General features: G+C 40.5%; 2 protein-coding genes and 1 non-coding gene across 3 annotated transcripts in view; 2 read left to right on the top strand and 1 right to left on the bottom strand.

Moving 5' to 3' along the window:
- Positions 1 to 17,682, bottom strand: part of WDHD1 (WD repeat and HMG-box DNA binding protein 1) — a 30,976-nt gene extending 13,294 nt beyond the window's left edge. Inside the window, exons 1-13 of the mRNA XM_052696529.1 lie at positions 17,438 to 17,682; positions 17,070 to 17,158; positions 15,500 to 15,611; positions 12,465 to 12,616; positions 10,654 to 10,765; positions 10,304 to 10,354; positions 7,820 to 7,915; positions 6,034 to 6,126; positions 5,484 to 5,590; positions 2,992 to 3,127; positions 2,257 to 2,452; positions 1,859 to 2,052; positions 987 to 1,171 (exon numbers count right to left, since the gene is read on the bottom strand). Of these exons, the coding sequence (XP_052552489.1) occupies positions 987 to 1,171; positions 1,859 to 2,052; positions 2,257 to 2,452; positions 2,992 to 3,127; positions 5,484 to 5,590; positions 6,034 to 6,126; positions 7,820 to 7,915; positions 10,304 to 10,354; positions 10,654 to 10,765; positions 12,465 to 12,616; positions 15,500 to 15,611; positions 17,070 to 17,146 (1,511 nt within the window). The 5' untranslated portion in view covers positions 17,147 to 17,158; positions 17,438 to 17,682. The remainder of the gene's footprint in view (positions 1 to 986; positions 1,172 to 1,858; positions 2,053 to 2,256; positions 2,453 to 2,991; positions 3,128 to 5,483; positions 5,591 to 6,033; positions 6,127 to 7,819; positions 7,916 to 10,303; positions 10,355 to 10,653; positions 10,766 to 12,464; positions 12,617 to 15,499; positions 15,612 to 17,069; positions 17,159 to 17,437) is intronic.
- Positions 4,258 to 4,329, top strand: TRNAG-UCC (transfer RNA glycine (anticodon UCC)). Its single transcript has one exon. It is a non-coding gene; the product is annotated as a tRNA-Gly (tRNA).
- Positions 13,003 to 17,772, top strand: part of MAPK1IP1L (mitogen-activated protein kinase 1 interacting protein 1 like) — a 36,714-nt gene continuing 31,944 nt past the window's right edge. The window contains exon 1 of the mRNA XM_052696675.1: positions 13,003 to 13,172. The gene's annotated coding sequence lies outside the window, so the exon portion shown is untranslated. The remainder of the gene's footprint in view (positions 13,173 to 17,772) is intronic.

Genomic DNA, 17,772 nt, shown 5'->3' with positions numbered 1-17,772 from the left:
TACAGATTACAAGGAGTCATTTGCAAAGCCCTGCCTTACTATTCAAAAACTGAAGAACAAACCTGAACTCCAGCACTGTAGACTTAGAGCCTCTGAAGCATGAGAGACACATTAGAGGTCTGAAAGGAGATTTTCAGATGGAAATAGACAAGTGTTGTGCTTAATTAGCGTTAATAAGAACTGAAGGTGCTCAGTACTCCTGACTACAAACCTTTATTACATATTTGTCAAATCGTGCTGTCCTTCAGGAGAAAAAAAAAGGGAACTTTGTTTCTGACATCTTAATAATTGAAAATTGTCTGTAACCAATTCACAGACACCATTATTTTTGATAGATAACTCACATGTTCACCTCACTTTGGGGAAAAAAAAAAGTCCAACGTCAGATAATCAATACATACAAATAATACTCCCAAAGGCAAAGATTGCTTCTCAGCCTGTCACAGTGCTATTTGTGTCAGAGTAAGTAAAAAAGTTCTTCCTTCAAGATATTTCTACAGAAAAAAAAAACAACCAAAAAACCCAGCAATAGTATTGCTGCTGCTCTTAAATGTTCTTAAGCTCTTCACATTATAATTTTTCTTCTAAGACTGTGGGTATCTCCAAACATCTCTCCTTAGCAACGCTATGAAAAGAAATAGCACAGACCTCACAATTTATCATTGATCTGAGCAGACTGAAAGACTATTGTTCACGTTTACAGTTTCCTTTGTGCTGGCAGTGCATGCACTTTCTAGTATGTGTGTGTTTGGGAAAAAAGAAAAAAAGGATTTGAAGAAAAACCACAGGAAACAAAATACATCTTTAAATATCCTGAAGATTGCACGTGGGTGGGGGTGAAAAATCCTCCTCAAAAGCAGCCCCATAAATAAAAGAACAAGATCAAAAGCCAAAAATCTAAACGGAAGTGATAAAAGCTGAGCTATATGAAACGTGGTAAGCGTAATTCCACACTACAAGCTTGACAGAGCAAAGCCATGGCTCACCTTGCAAGTTCCTCTGTACTCTCACAGGCCAATAAAATAGCTTCAGTAGAGAGGTCGGCCATGGTGTGGTTCAGGGAGTTAGGGAGGTGTGTGGCATGATGTATGGAGGTATCATGGAATTCTATATCAATAGCGTTGTCTTGTTCATCGTTGTAACAACGAATGATACCAACAGAATTCCAAACCTATTAAAAAGAAATAACAAAATCGTGCATCATATTGACTGCCCTCAAATGGCCTGCTGTAAGATAACCACCTGAACCAGCACTAGGTGGGAAACTGGAATAAGGCTGAAGAGTTACACAAGCGGGTCTGGGTTTGGTTCTAAAACAGCTCAATTAGGTCAAAAAACTGTTTTGTTCTCATTGCTTAGCCATGTTTCTCCTTACAAAATAAAACGTTAACAGCTTGCAGTTAAGAAATAATGAATATATATATATTATAAAGAAATATATATATAAAGAAATATATATATATATATATATATATAAAGAAATAATGAATGATGAATGTACAAGTCTTAGAAGTATAAAAATATCCACAAATTCTGACTAAAAAGGAAGTTCAAAACAGATTCATTTCACTTCCACAGCACAGGTACAAACTGTATTTCTGTCTTGAAGCCACATATTTACTTCTACATCAAAAGCAACCAAAACACAAGGCAGAAAATTATGCATTAACACAAAGCCTGCTTTTTACTAGTTAGCTTCACACTGTGAAGCATTTAAAAAATAAAGAAATAAATAAAAAAGAACAAAACCACAACATACAAATATAGATTTGAGAAAGATCAGATTAAGATCAAGCAAAACCAGGACAATATTAACAAAGCAACTACATCTACATAATCACAGAGAAGTGAGATTTACCATGAAGCGGTGCATGAGATGCACAGGAGTGGAGCCAGACTGGAATGGCTTTTGCCTGGGGGTTGGCCTTGGCCCATCATAGAAAGGCTGCTGTGTAGATGATGTTGGCAAAGCTGGAAAGCCACCAATCTGATCATCATCATCATCCTCCTCCTTTTCAAGTAGATTGGAACTAGCTTTTATCATTCCAATATCTAAAAGTTTCAAACACATACAAATATATTGATATCTTCCAAGTATTATTATTGCAGCACAAAATAGGTAAAAATATTAAAACAGTGAAAACTTATCTGGAAAAATAAGACAATGTAGGTAAATAGATGATGCCAAGAAAGGATGCTAAGAAATCATTTCAATAACAGCATTACAGAGCTCTGGAAAATTAGCTTATTCTGTACCTAATGAGTTATCATCATCATCAATTATTGCCCGTCTTGGATGGCCTGATGTTGGCATAAGGTCATCATCATCACCACGATCTTCATTAGCTCCAGTGTTTGGGGAAGATTGTGGTTCAATCATATCTCCATTTAAATAGTCATCATCATCTCCATCAAAGAGATCTTCATAGTCTTTCGTAACAGTATTGGCAACCTAAAACCATGTTATCAATTATAATTAATTATCAGTTGACAATTATTACCTATTTTTTTTATTATTATTAACAATTCTAATTCCTTCCAGTATATAAAGGAGGGAAAATCTGGAGAGGGAATTTATCAGAGCGTAGCGATAGGACAAGGCGTAATGGGTTCAAACTATCAGAAGGTAGATTTAGATTTGGCATTAGGAAAAAATGCTAAACTATCATCACTATGTGATGAGGTCCTGGCATGCCCAGAGCTGTGGGTGTCCCACCCCTGGAGGTGCTCAGTGCCATGCTGGATGGGGCCCTGGGCAGCCTGAGCTGATGGGAGGTGTCCCTGCCCACGGCAGGGGTTGGAACCAGACGGTCTGGTCCCTTTCAACCCAAACCATTCTGTGGTTCTATGATTACATCTTCTTTTGAATACAGAATTCAAGGAATGAATTCATGCACAAGAAGGAGCTTTCAACACTCAGTAGAGAACGTTTCATGCAATTTGATGACATAAGCTATCAGTTTAATGTAAGAAATAACTGGTGCTGATCACCTCGTCGTTTGGTTTCTTTCCACCACCGATATCCTCCCACAAGCCCAGATTTCCTTCAGTATCTGTGTAAGCTATTTGCTCATATTTGGGATGCCATGCCAGTCCGCAAATCGAGTAACTTTTCTCATGCTTCATCCTAAAAAGAACATGAAAATTCCCTATTTTTATTAAGGCTGTCAGAGCACAAACACCCTCAAGTTTTATTATTCTATCTATGATTCTATTGTAAGCACTGGTAATACTAATGAAAATAACATAGGTATATATATACAGGTGACCAAATAATTAATAAATTACCTTTGGAATAAATAGTTATGCTAAAAAAATACAGCAGATCTTCCTTTTCTATGGAGGAAATTATTTAAGCTTTAAAATCAATCAGATTCATATTCATAAAACAACAGCTTCCTGATGCATGCAGAATACAAAGTAATTCCCCAGCAGACAGTATGTTCCAGAACCATCCAGTTATAAAAAGAACATTAGGCTGTTTCTCTTGTACCAAACTGATGATTTAGTCCTTTATCTTCTCCTCCCTTTATTCTCAGAAAACAATCCTCCCATGAATTATTTACACGATGTCTTTAAGGCCTTACATATGCACTAGAGTAACAATCATGTTTCTGACTCAAGATAGATAAAGCCCCCCTTCTGTTCCTCACTGTAACTAACCAACATAAAGTTCTATTTGTCCTTTTTCTGCCTTCTGACTTACTGACATGTCAGTATTTCTCCTCAGTTGCATCTTACTGCCAACTATCTTGAACTCTGTAACTTGAAGATCTGTTTCCATCAAAACTATTCTTTAATCAATTAGAAGATTAAAATGTAATAAAAAAATAATGCCTTTGAAATGCTTCCAGGTTCTTTTAGCTATGCACACTACATATGGTGGGGGAAGGCAAAGCAGTGCCACTTTCCTACCTGAGAGACATCAGTGGAAGTTGCTTCCTGGCAGAACATGGGAATGATGTGGCAGCCCCTGAATACCCATCAGCACAAGAAATTAGGTATCAGCATGCCTCACCCAAATTGCATAAGGCAAGAGCCCTCCTCTTGCTCCCTTGCTCAAACCTAGCCTGAACAGTGGCCCTGCATCACAGCAAGGACCACCCAGACCTGACACCACTCTTCCAAACCTGTGCTTGCCTGTGTTCTCCCTCTCTCCTGATGTGCTTGCAGAGACCATCTAGATCAGATAGATGGGATTTTTTTAGCTAAAGCCTTTATTTTGCTGCCTCCTGGAGTTCTTGCAAGCACAGCACAGCGTTGGTGGTATAGTGGTGAGCATAGCTGCCTTCCAAGCAGTTGACCCGGGTTCGATTCCCGGCCAACGCAATTTGCATTTTGGATTCTGGAATCCTCAGAGCCCTGAGTTGGATGACTGTGATGTAGTGACAATAAAACCCCAGCCAACCCCACAGCTGTGAGGGATTCGCTGCTCTACCTAAAGCCTATAAGCCTATGGGGCTCAATGGGATGCATCTCAGGGAGCTGGCTGATGTCAACCTGAGACCTCTCTCAATTACTTTTATAGGGTCTTGGAAATCTGGAGAGGTCCAGAAGCTGACAGATGTCCCAGTTTTTAAGAAGCACAAGAAAGGAGACCCTGATAATTACAGGACTGTCAGTCTCACTTCAGAGCCTGGTTAAATTATGGAGATTATTCTGGGAGTTACTGAAAAACACTTGAAAGACAATGTAGTCATTGCTCACAGCCAACACAGTCTTCAAAGGGGAAAGCAGTGCTTGATATACTTAATTCCCCTTCATGAAAAGGTTGTCCACCTAGATGACAAATGGAAGCCAATAGACGTGATCTTTCTGGATTTTAGCAAAGTTTTTGATACTGTTTCTCACAGTATCCCTCTAAACAAAATGCCCAACATACAAAACACAAAGGGTGAACAATTGGCTGATGGCTCAGACTCGAAGGGCTATAGTAAAATCCTTTCAAAGTTTTTATAAACAATCTGGACACACACTCAAATACATAGTAGCTAAGTCTGTGGATGATACTTAATTAGAAGGAGCTGTGGACTGGGAAATCTGCTCTCTGGTGACAGCAATTAGAACTAAGGGAACAGAATGGAGCTGTGTTGGAGGAGGGCCAGGTAGAGATTAGGCAAAGGTTCTGCACCAGAGAGCGATGGGCATGGAACAGGCTGCCCAGGACAGGGGGCATGGCCCCAAGCTGCTGGAAAGAGCATTTGGGCAATGCACTCAGACACAGGGTGATTTTGGGTGGTACTGTGTGGAGACAAAGGGCTGGGACTCGATGATCCCTGTGGATCCCTTCCAACAAGGGATGCTCCATGATTGTACAGTTTGCAGTGGAACTTCAGCAGAAAGCTTACTGTTTTACCCTGTGTATCTCAAGTAGACTATTCAATGGTTCTCAATTTGCACAAATAAGTTTTAAGGAGGAGATATAACAGTTCTATTGTAACAAAAAGGATGTATTATGGGCGTTGTGGAACAGCATTACTTACCTCTCTATGCACTCCTGGGTTTCCACCTTCCACACCACTATACTCCCATTCACACTTCCAGCTGCCAGGTACTGCCCACAGGGAGACCACACCACAACATTCAGGGGCTAGGAAAAAGGAAAAATTATAGGGAGAAGTATTACCAATGCACACAAAGCATTCATATTCTGAAGCATAAAATGGATGTTCTAGAAGGAAAAAAAATATCTTTAGCAAACCACATCCAGCTTCCCAAACCAGAACTGCCTTCAGAAAATTCCCAGCAAAACCATTCTTTGAAGACAGCACACTTACTCTCCTTCAGAATACTCAACTTCTGTCACTAAATGCTGTGATACAAACCATGTCGAACAACCCATGACAAAAAACAGAGACACATAGACAAGTTTGACACTCATCTAATATCTCTTGCCTTGGTTTCTGACATCAAGTTAATAGGATCAGAAATAAAAGTGGGAAGGGAAAAAAATCCTATGCAGAAGGTAAATTTCTAGCTGAAGAACACTTAAGAGTATGGAAGATATAGCAAGCAGCTGTTTTGTGTACCTACCTGTGTGATGGAAGTATCTGATAGATCAACTTGATTATCCCAGGTTTCTCTTCTGTATAGTTTAACAACTTTGTCTACAGGAATTGCCAGCAGCTGTTGAAAGGAAACAAGAATCAGGCAATTTAGAACAAGTTATCTTTCAAGAAAACATTCAAGCAAAAAGCATAGCTTCTTCATTCAAAAGTATTACAGCAGTGTCAGCCTACATGTCCAGCAGTTCTCTTGGCATCCTAGCAATACCAACAGAGAAAGTAAAGAATGCTGAAATAATCTCGAATTACAAGGTTCTTCAATGCTTTTCATATGCAACACAGCAAAGAATGTTTGTTTTTATTTTAATCTTCATTTATTTCTGGCAGAAAACTGATGACAGCTGCAACATAAGGTTCTAAGTTCTTATTTATGTAACAGCTAAGAAACACGCATAAATAAATTTTGGTGCTCTGAGCACAAATCTTATGTTCTCCCTCTTCTTTCCTCCCCATCCCTCTTCTTATCAGATGACAATTTCTCTATAAATCTTACTTGAATAGCTTGTTCCTGAAATAGTCCATTTGGTATTTAGCAAGCCTGCATAGCTGTTGCTGCCTGTTTACTTCATGGGATTTGTGTGTTAGTTGGTTTTGTTTATTTTTGTTTTAAAGAGATTCCTAATATCTGCTGAATAATAGGAGTGAAGCAGCTGATGACATTTGTGTGACAGTGAAGTCGTGTAAACATTGAAGTCCGTGCTTTTATGCAATATGTGTACAAAGTAACCTGTGCTTTAAGTGACATTCTGTCTCCCACAGAAGAGCAATCTATAATGCTAGGTATTTCAGAGAGTGGACATGTGTAGACACTGCTCACAAAAGGCTAAGGTGGGGAAATAGAAGATTATTCAAGTCAGAACTCTGAGAAACCACTGGAAAACACACCTTAGACCCTGCATACTAGAATGTCGATAGTTTGACAGAACCTATTATTCATCCTTCCAGACAGCAAGAACAAAAGCCACCAAGCAATTTTTCCCAAATTACCACCTTTTGCTCAATTCTCTGTCCTTTACTTGAAGTATGATGCAGCATGCCTCATTTCATACAGGTTTGAATCTATCTGCTCCTCTCTCCTTTGTGTTACCAGCTGGGGCAGGTGTGCTCTAGGTTATATGATACATCTACACAGCTATGCAAACTTCCCTCCTCCTTACCCTCTTTGTGCTAAGTGATCTGTACATAGTGCTCTTGCATCAGCACACGTACAATCACTGGATACATAGTATGTATTATCATCAGCACCACCATTACCCACAGCAGCACTAACTCTGTTCTTCAGTTGAAAAGAATCATAGAACAGTTTGGGTTGGAAGGGACCTTAAAGATCATCCAGTTCCAACCTTCCTACCACAGGCAGGGATACCATCCACTAAGTCAGGAATAGTTTACTACTTCAGTGACATTTGCAGAGCAAGATTACTAATTGATAAAATTTACCCAGAGAGAGACTGAACTCCTTTGACGCTCTGCTGTGAACAATTAGGTCATTTCCCTCATGCACAATGTTCCTTCCTACTCAGCACAGTGTGACTGTTCAACATTGTTTGGGGCTGACAGATGGACTGCTGCCAAACACAGTCTGGCACTTAAGCGAGCAAACACTTCCAAGTTGTTGTTTTTCCTAAAAGTGAACTTCACCCCAAATGTTTTCCTTACTCTCTGGAGTTGGAATTTGGACTTGCCTGGATTCAGTTCTACTGTACAAAGAGAAACGAAGGATTAAGATGTGGTTACAACAATCTGTCACTTACCTTGGCACTGCCAGGTTGCCAGGCAAGCCTGCATATGGATTTAGCATTTATCACATCATTACATTTCTGCAGCAGCAGCCAGTTTGTCACGCATGTCTGAAAACAAAATATTCAAAAATGAGTTCTCCAGCTCTATGAAAATCTACTGTATTTTTAAAAGCCTGAAAGGAGAGTGGTGAGGTGCTGGAACAGCTGCCCAGAGAGGCTGTGATGCCCCGTCCATCCCTGGAGGTGTTCAAGGCCAGGTTGGATGGGGCCCTGGGCAGCCTGGGCTGCTGTGAAATGTGGAGGTTGGTGGCCCTGCATTGGTGGGGGGTTGGAGCTTCGTGATCCTTGAGGTCCCTTCCAACCTGGGCCATTCTGTGATTCTGTGGAAAAAGCTAGAAGGAAAAAAGGCATATAATTTTTAGAACTGAAATAAACTCTTTCATACAAGTACCTACTACTTTAAAAAAAAAAATATATATATATATATATATATATATATATCCAAAAAGACTGAAAAATACTTTGCCAATGTAGACCTGAAAATATTTAATTACAATGCAAGTACTTATGAGTTAAGATTACAGCAGAAGTATTTTTAATGACATACAGAACAAAAGAGCTTCATACATTTAGGTTACAAAGAGAGAAATCTGGCCAAACTCCTCTTGTCAAATCCAGACTGACTGCAGCAAGGTGACACACAGCAGATTGAATCTTACAACAGCAATGTAAAGATGAATGCATTGCTAAGTTTTCCTACAGCACAGATGCCATACATCACTGACACAGCCCCAGGACACAGTTAGCCTAAGTGCCCTAAAAGGCACCCACTGTCAGTATGAAATTCACATTAGAAGTATGTTTTTGTTTGAAAAAGTAGCAATGGCACAAGCAAAGTACATTCCTAATTATACTTACAGGAATAATTCTGCATGGATACTTCGTCCAGTCAGTAATAGCATTTAGCAAAAACAATCCCATATGTATATGCAGAACTGCTTTATTATAGGTTCACTTGAAAGCTTCTTCTCAAGCTCTTTAGACTGCAAGGCCAGCAGAGACAGCAGGCTCACCAAATCTTATTGCTTACGTGCCCTGAATACATAAATATTGCTAAGCTGAGCCCAATGACTGTAATTTTTAAGTATTATGTTCTTCAATCTGTGATTTACATCCCTCTTATGTGAGAAAAACTGCTGTAAAGTTTGCAATTGATTATTTTTGCTGTTGTCTTTTGATTGTTTCTAAAAAACAGCATACCAAGTCCCTTCTCAATAGCCTTGGACTCACTACAACATGGCCCCATCTCCACAAATAAAAAAGACTGAAATGCAGTAAGTTGAACTTTGAGTCCTTTGCAAACCAGGTTTGTGCGCCATAGGCAGAGAGCAAGAGAGATGAATGCACCACTGCACAAAGACCTCTACCAAGGAAAGTGGGCATCATCTCACTGAACACAGAATCACAGAATTGCCCAGGTTGGAAAAGACCCTAAAGATCATCAAGTCCAACCACAACCTGACCATACTACCCTAACTGCTAGGCCATGGCCCTGAGCACCACACCAAAACAGTTCTTCAACACATCCAGGGATGGTGACTCAACCACCTCCCTGGGCAGCCCATTGCAGTGCTTAACAACCCTTTCTGTAAACAAGTTTGTCCTGATAGCCAACCTAAACTTACCCTGGTGCAACTTGAGGTCATTTCCCCTCATCCTGTCACCTGTCACAAGTGAGAAGAGATCATGGCATGTGAATCCCAAATCCCTTCCTAAACCCAAGTCAAAGAAGCCACTAGTCAGTCTGAAAATTGATTGGTAATTCACAGAGAGCTCAGGAAAGGTAAATGAAAACAAAACACACCTAGACAACAGTTTATTAGCATAAAGTTTACTCTGTAATCCTGAAAGGAACAGATGATATTCTGAAACCCTAGTATCCCTGCTCATGGCAGGGGAGTAAGGACTAGATGATATTTAAGGCCCTTTCTAACCCAAACCACTCTGTGATTCTGTAATTCTAAGACAAAAAGGCATCCAGTGCTGTCACCTTTGCACAGAGGGTTATTTTTGAATATGCTGAGGACAAAATACATGATGTTGGCCAATTAAGAAAGATGGACAGAAAAAAAATCAGGGATTCCACAGGATAACAGCCCAGAGCCCAGGCAGCATTTCATGCTCCAGCTCAGAATTTCTCCCAGAAATAGATAAAAGCATTCTATAAAGTACACTCAAATTTCTTACTAAAAAAAGCCAGTATTCAACATCCAGCATGTCTTCTTCCAGGTGTTTTAAAGTATAGCTGTCCTTTCACATGCATATGAACCCCCCTATATAAACAGTTTTTGTAAATGCTGTCAGCTGTTACTGATAGCACATAAAAACATAAGCAGCATTTATTCCAGCAAGGTTATTTCAGTCCAGTTCCTTTTGCTGCCTGCGAAATCCCTGTTTTCCCATGAAACACTCAACTCAGAAAGGAATGCCTCTTACCTGATCTTCCACTTTCCATACTCTGACAGAACCATCGCAGCTTGCTGATGCCTATGGAAGAGAGTTTTGCAAATGAACTTAAATGCTATAACCAACAATTCAGATATAGAATGCATAAGCACTTTTAAAAAGAAAGCCTCCTTGTTTAAACTGTTTTAAGACTTAAAACCTTCTGTCAAATCATCTTGGTAATTCCAAGTAGTTTCAGTAGTTAACTGCAATGAAGATTTATGTGCCCACTCACTTGGTTCTGTCTGTTTGTTCATTTCACTCAACAAATATTTCTTTTTTTTTTTTCTCACAGGGAAAAGGAAATTCAAGGTAGAAAGTAAACAAGGAAGTATTTTTACCAGATAAATATCCATGGGGTCAAAAGACAGGCTTAAAACAGGTGCATCATGTCCTCGGAACGTTTTCTGTTTGCTGCTGTCAGCCACCTCCACAACTTTGACCATGAAGTCACTGTAGATTACAGCAGCACAGAGATAAAAGCATTAGCATTGGTATCAATGGTGACAGAGTATTTGTTTACAGTAATAAACATCAATTTGGACAACAGTTATCTGCTGGGAAGAACAACCTAAAGGAGAAGAGTCTGAACGTTTGTTACAATAAGAGCAAGGACAGATTATCTTCATCAAAAGATAATTTTCTTTCAAATGAAAGTTCATGAAATATGGTTGAAGACATGGCATACATACAGACCACACAGCTGCTAAACACAGTATTTTATGAACTCGAGGGAAAACTGGTGCTTAGATACCAAAAGCTGACTTTACAAGAACTACCTGTTAAATGGAACAAATAATTCTCTTGGTCAAAAAAGGTAGAGCAAATGCTTCATCTTGTAAAGCTGTTAACAAGATTATTAAGACCAGTATCAGATCTACATATTTGTTATTATTATTATCACTTATTTACATTTTTTTAAACTTTATTCCCTCCTCCAAAATGACAAACATCACTACAGTTGAATTCAAAGCAGCCACGCTAATAACTTCTAAGCCAAAGAGCTCCTGTCAGAATCTTTCGGTACTGTTCCCTGTGCTACTTCACTGCTATGTTTTCAAAGGGGAACTTAATTTTAGGCACTCATTTTATAAGATTAGCCATTCCTTTAACTACATTACGCTGCCACAAAACTGAAGTGTACAGACTTCACTGAAAAACTGAGAAATCTGTGATAACAAAAGCAATTCTTCTTAGCTGTACTCCCTTATGCCACAGCTGTCGACCTCCTTCAGTGTGTTACAGAAGGTCTCATCAAGGGGGGAGCTCAATTTTACAGCATCTCATGTGAGGGCCCTGATCAGGCTGTAGAAGTACTGACTGGGGGGTAAAAGTTTTTGGAAGCAGAAGGAATTTCCTGTCTGCTCTATCTCTCAAATCAAAGTCACAGCCTGGGGCAGAGCTGTTCCCTCAGAAATGAGCACTGGCAAAGAGCCCAAATTCATGATCTCTGTCAGATTTAGAGATTAAAGCAGTTACTGCCCCCAGCTCTCCAGTCTCCCACTTTTGGTGGAGCTGGCATGTCTGCTCTGCAGCTGCCAGGCTTTACAGCCCAGCATCGATCCAAACTGCTTTCTAGTTCACTTCACACTTCGAGGAGGCAGGCAGCAGATGTAATGTTTAGCCATCTCTGCTGCAGGGATGGAGGACAAATTCCAACAGAGAAGCAAGTAGGCAGTCTGGATTAGCCACAGTGCCTAAAAAGCTCATCAGATCAGCACTCAGCCAACTTCTGCATGTGTGCATACATACATCTGCCACATTACGACGCTGATGAGACAGGCCATTATCTTTAGCACGCAGTAACAAAATCCTTGATGCTGCAGTGAGATCCATGCGGGCAAACACTTGTGCTTCTGCATTACAGGACTGAAAGCTGAAAACATTCAAAGCTCCTCAAGAGCAGGAATTATTTCACAACATCACACTTCCTTCCTAAAACTATTTAGTGGATCAAATGCCTCCCAGAGAATTGCTGCTTAACAGTTCTTTTCATTCATTCCCCCAATGCCACCCTCCCTGGAAGGCATTACGCATTACTTTAAAACCTCAGAGGTATGTGGATTAATAACCCCAGGGTAAAAATCACTGTGTGAGGAAGCTGCCACACTCTGAACGACAGCAATGCCTTTCCTTATGATGCACACATTACCTAGATCCAGCAGCAATTCTGGTACCATCACTATTAAAGACAACGTGGTTTGCATTTGTGGTAAAACGGGTAAGGATGCCATCTGGAGCTCCTTCAGGAAACGTGTGTATCTGAACAGTGTTGTTTGATACTGCTGTGATCAATCTGCCATTCTAAAAAGTGAACAAAAGAAAAACAAGCAACAACATAAAATGTACTGGTGAAACTACATTTATGCCCAAGAAGCCAAAGAAATGAGTTGATGTTCCAATATTTGGGCAGATTGACTTTAGTAGTTCCAAAAAGACATGTGACAGCAAAAGTAGTGGGGGAAATACTCTTTTACCTTGTATTTCTTCCATTAAAAATACAGAGTAGCACAACAACTTTACTACTTTCTCACATTAACCCAACTACTTAAAAACTAATACAATGATTCTCCTTGTTTCAGTGCTGTAGAAATACACTCCAGTTGTTTCAGTACAGTTAAAATTCATTATGTTAACTATATGGCAATTTACATCATCGAGACCTTCCCAACTTAAGTTCTGCACTGTGAGAGTGGTGAGGTGCTGGAACAGCTGCCCAGAGAGGCTGTGATGCCCCGTCCATCCCTGGAGGTGTTCAAGGCCAGGTTGGATGGGGCCCTGGGCAGCCTGGGCTGCTGTGAAATGGGGAGGTTGGTGGCCCTGCATGGCACAGGGGGGTTGGAGCTTCGTGATCCTTGAGGTCCCTTCCAACCCTGGCTATTCTATGGTTCTGTGATTCTGTAATTGCATATTCACTAAAATAACAAATACCCTGAAAAGTCACTAATGAATTTCAGAGAACTGTCTGCTCTTCTTCAGTCAGACAGAAAAAACCCATCCTTTTAAATAGGTAAAAAAGCTCTTAGAACAGGAAGGATGTTGCACCCTGTGTCGATCAATATGCTACATCATCAGGAGAGGGCAGCCTTGGACCAAACTTGACAGTTAAACTTCACTAGGGAAAGATGAGAAGTTCATGAGCTTTGTCCTTTTCAGAAACAGAAGGGAGATGTCTACTAAAAAATTATTCCAGGTTAAAATTGATTGCAAAACAAAGAAATAATTATCCTAAGCTTGGAACAGTAGCATGTCTTCCTGAAGTGACAATATTATTCCTCACTTGCATGCAGCAACAAGTTTTGGCAGCGTACTGAAAAATGCTGCATTTCTTCCTTATTTTTAAAGAAGCCTAAAGTTACAGTGAAGATGTTGAACAAAAAGAAAGCAGTGGTCAGTGCTAAATAACCTGACAAAATAAGAAAAACAAGAGATTAGAGCTAAAAGTCCTTTCAAATAAACTAAGAACACACGACTGTTCCCACTGATGTCCAAACCTTACAACCAAGATGTTTCCCTCCTGTATTCAGCACTAATTTTCACCATTTCTGACACTGATGAACTCACTCAAAACCCCCTCACTTTGTGTGAGCAACTGGAAGTGACTTGATGAAAACCAACAGCAAAACACACTCAAAGCAGTGGGGACTGGGGAATGTGCACAAGTTATGTTAAAAGGAAGATACAAGGAATGTCTGAAAAAGAAGAAAGATGTTTTAAGGCAGTAATTCGGAATATGTTTTCAAACAATTAGCTTTAAAATCATACATCTGTATGAATTCTCATTTATTTCATCTGTTAGACTCCCCTTCAAAACCACAACGAGTTGAAAACCAATTTTAAATTCTCCTTTATCCCTGCAAAGTTTATTTTATGATACCTGAAGAACAGATGGAGACTTCTAGAATTCCTTTCTGCCATAAAGACAACATTTTGGACCCTCCATTACTAACATAACATAACAATAATTGCACACAAAGGAATTTGTGTGAGAATTCTCAAGCTAAATACACGAAGAAGTGTATTAAAGAGAATTACTTTCTATTACACAAATTTATAAAGTTAACTTATTTACCTTCTTATTTACAACCACAGTTTCTAGATCTAGATCTAGTTCACTACAAGGAACTGCCTTAGCATTGAAATAAACAGAGCAGGCCATACTTCAAACAGCAGAACAAGTCAGCCAAGTGACAGAAGAGCCTCTAATCTGTATGCTCTTACATTAATTACTATTAAAGACAAATCTTGTTCTCCTCCGACTCGGAAAGGGAGGGGAAGGGACAAAGGGGAGCAAAATGTCTGAATTCTGGTCTAGTACCAATTTTGAGAGCTAAATATCAACTAATTATTAATATATATATATATATTAATATTAATATATATATATAAAATTAATATATATATATATATAAAATCAAAGCATTACCAGACACTGACTCAGGAAAGTAATTTTTTGATTAACAAATATTATAATTCCCTGGACCTCAGAACAGAGCCACACAAAACAAGCTTTTGGCTTTCTATTTTCATATACCCTTCAACAGCAGTGCAGAGCCTCTGAGCTGGGATGGGCAGAAGAGCAGGAATCAGCTGCACCATAAACTGCTGGGAAACTTCTAGTGACTGACATTGTGAGAAAATGCTGAAACAGTCTACAGAGTTCACTGAATAATGAGTTTAATCTGCTTGGTTTGTTTTTCAAGAAGGAGATCAAAGTCTGGAATAATTATAACTGACTGTGAGGGGAGAGGGGAAAAAAAGAACATTACAGAGATTTAGTATAATGAATAATTCCTCTACAAGCCTACACGGTGAAAAATGAATTGTTAGAAGTACTCTTGTTTACATAAAGTACTTCATTTAGCTAAAATATTCAACAATTCTAGAGGCTTTTTGAAAAGTGTTTTTCAGTATTACTTAAATATTTTCACCGACACAAAGATACCAAGTGGTGGTATGCTCAACTTTAAACAAAACCTGCCACTGATCAACCCCCACTCAATGCTGTTTCCCATACATTGATGTGAAGACAAACAGACTGATGTGCTGCACACAATATCATTCCTGCCTTTTCCAGATATTACCTCAGTTTACGTGTAAACGTCACTTAAGAACACCAGCAGTATCTCAACAGACAAATATCAACATCAGCACGACACAATTTAACAGATCTGTTAATTACCATACCTTCAGAGCACATGAATAAGCCCTCTCTCCAACATTAATGGACTTTGGATCATCGTCATCCAGGTTTTCCCAAATCCTAACGTCTCCATCACTGCCGCAAGTTACGATGCAGCTGTTCAAAGACACAGGATTTGAACCAAATGAAAACGAAGTGTAGGTTGTTTTTTATTTACTGCAACACAATACATATGAATCATAATTCACTGAACACTGTACTTAATAAACATGACAAAAAATACAAGTCTGGTAGCACAACACGGTGCTGCTGTCTCTGAGAACCCGTTAGGCCTGGCACTACTGAACTGAACTTTACTTATCAATCCATGCTCACCAGGATCTAGATGGAATTTTTCAGAGCACTGATTTCACTGCCAGCTGAGCATTTAATTGCTTCTTAAACCTCTGAAAATCTACCTTGCAGCTGAGGGCAGAACTAAGAGCGTTAACACACACTTGACTTAAGTTTAACAAGCTTAACACGTTTCAGACCTACAGAACCATAAAAATATTAACATGGTGTTCAACTGTCAAGTTTGCTGGAGACAGATATAGCTTTGACTTCTTACAGCATATGCAAACATATTTTCTTCCAAGATACATTTAGAGTCTATGAAATCACTTCTGTAAAAGAGAATATATACAGGATCTTATACATGTGTGTGTGTAGGGGTCGGCCTCTTTTCCCAGGTAACCAGTGATAGGATGAGAAGTAATGGCCTTGAGTTGCACCTGGGGGGAGTCAGGTTGGATATTAGGAAACATAATAGGAATAGGATAGGAAACTGATCCCAAAGAGAGGTGAGGTGCTGGCACAGGCTGCCCAGGGAGGTGGTGGAGTCAGCATCCCTAGAGGTGTTTAAAAAGCATGGAAATGCACTATTAAGGAACATGGTTTAGTAGGCAATACTGGGGGTGATGGTTGATCCTAGAGGTCTTTTTCCAACTTTAATGACTCTGTATGTCCTACACACCTACTGTTCTCAACAAAGACGAATAAAGGATGTGCCAGACCAAGCAAGGTCATAGGTCCACCTGTCCAGTATTGCAGCTGAAGAGATAATTCTCAGAAAGCAACAGACAGGAATGTGACCATCCATCCCCTAGGTGGTCACAGAGTTGTTTGAGTTGGAAGGGACCCCTCAAGGCCACCTGGTCCCACTCCTTGCAATAAATAGGAACATCCACAGCTCCATCAGGTGCTTAGAGCCCCATCCAGCCTGACCTCAGGTGTCTGCAGGGCCATCCACCACCTCTCTGGGCAACCTGTGCCAGTGCTTCACAGCCTTTACTGTGAAAAACATCTTTTCTATGACCAATCTAACTCTCCCTCTTTTAGTTGGAAACCATTTCCCCTTGTCCTGTCACAATAGACCCCACTAAAGAATCCGTCCCCTTCTTTCTTACAGACCTTTCAGATACCCAAAGCTGGCTTTCAGGTCTCCCCGAAGCCTTCCCTTCTCCATGCTGCACAGCCCCAGCTCTCAGCCTGTCCTCGCAGGGAGGTGTCCCATCCCTGGAATGATTTTTATGATGATATTTTCCCCTTCTCTCTAGGATTGGGGGCAGTTACCTGCTGCTGTCATCAAAGCACACGTCCGTGTGTCCCTCCGTGTGTCCGTACCGCATCGGCTTTTGTGCTGACGGCATTTTTCTTCTTCCCTGTCAAACAAGGGTGGGAAATAACATCAATTTTTTTAAAGAAAGAATCACAGAATCACAGGAAGAAGCACAGACCTCTGTCAAGCACAGTTAATACCTCACCGCGGGATTTATCTCATATACGGGGCCCTTTTTGCTCTTTCTGTATGAGGTGATGTTTATCCCGAGTAGAAAAACAATCCCGTTTCCTTACAGCAAATAGAAAAGCAGCATCCCCTCACATGACAGTCACACCAAAAAAAAAAAAAAAAAGAGAAAGAAAGAAAAGCTCGGCATTACCACATCCAGCGTGAAAAGACTTTAGGAAGAGCTCCAGATGGGGAATCCCGCCCACGGTGGCTGGAAGCGCTGCACCCCAATAGGGCCGTAACCCAGCATGACCCCAAAACGGGGAGGAAAACAGAGAGGCTCAGGCGGCCTCACCGCCGTAGCAGCGGCCCCAGAGCCGCGCAGCCCCTCGGGGTGCGGACCAAGAGCTGCCCCGTCCCAGGCCGGGCGCCGGGCCCAGGCCGCGCTCAGCTCAGCTCGGCTCGGCTCAGCTTACCTCACGCGGCCCGTCCCAACCTCCACTTCGAGCCTTCCCGCGCTCCCGCCCGCGCCGGGGCCGGGCCCTG

Source organism: Tympanuchus pallidicinctus, unplaced genomic scaffold (genome assembly GCF_026119805.1).
Source record: "Tympanuchus pallidicinctus isolate F22 unplaced genomic scaffold, pur_lepc_1.0 scaffold3, whole genome shotgun sequence".
Classification (NCBI taxonomy): domain Eukaryota; kingdom Metazoa; phylum Chordata; class Aves; order Galliformes; family Phasianidae; genus Tympanuchus; species Tympanuchus pallidicinctus.
Note: the sequence above shows the minus strand (reverse complement) of the source record. Positions and strands in the feature narration are given on the sequence as shown.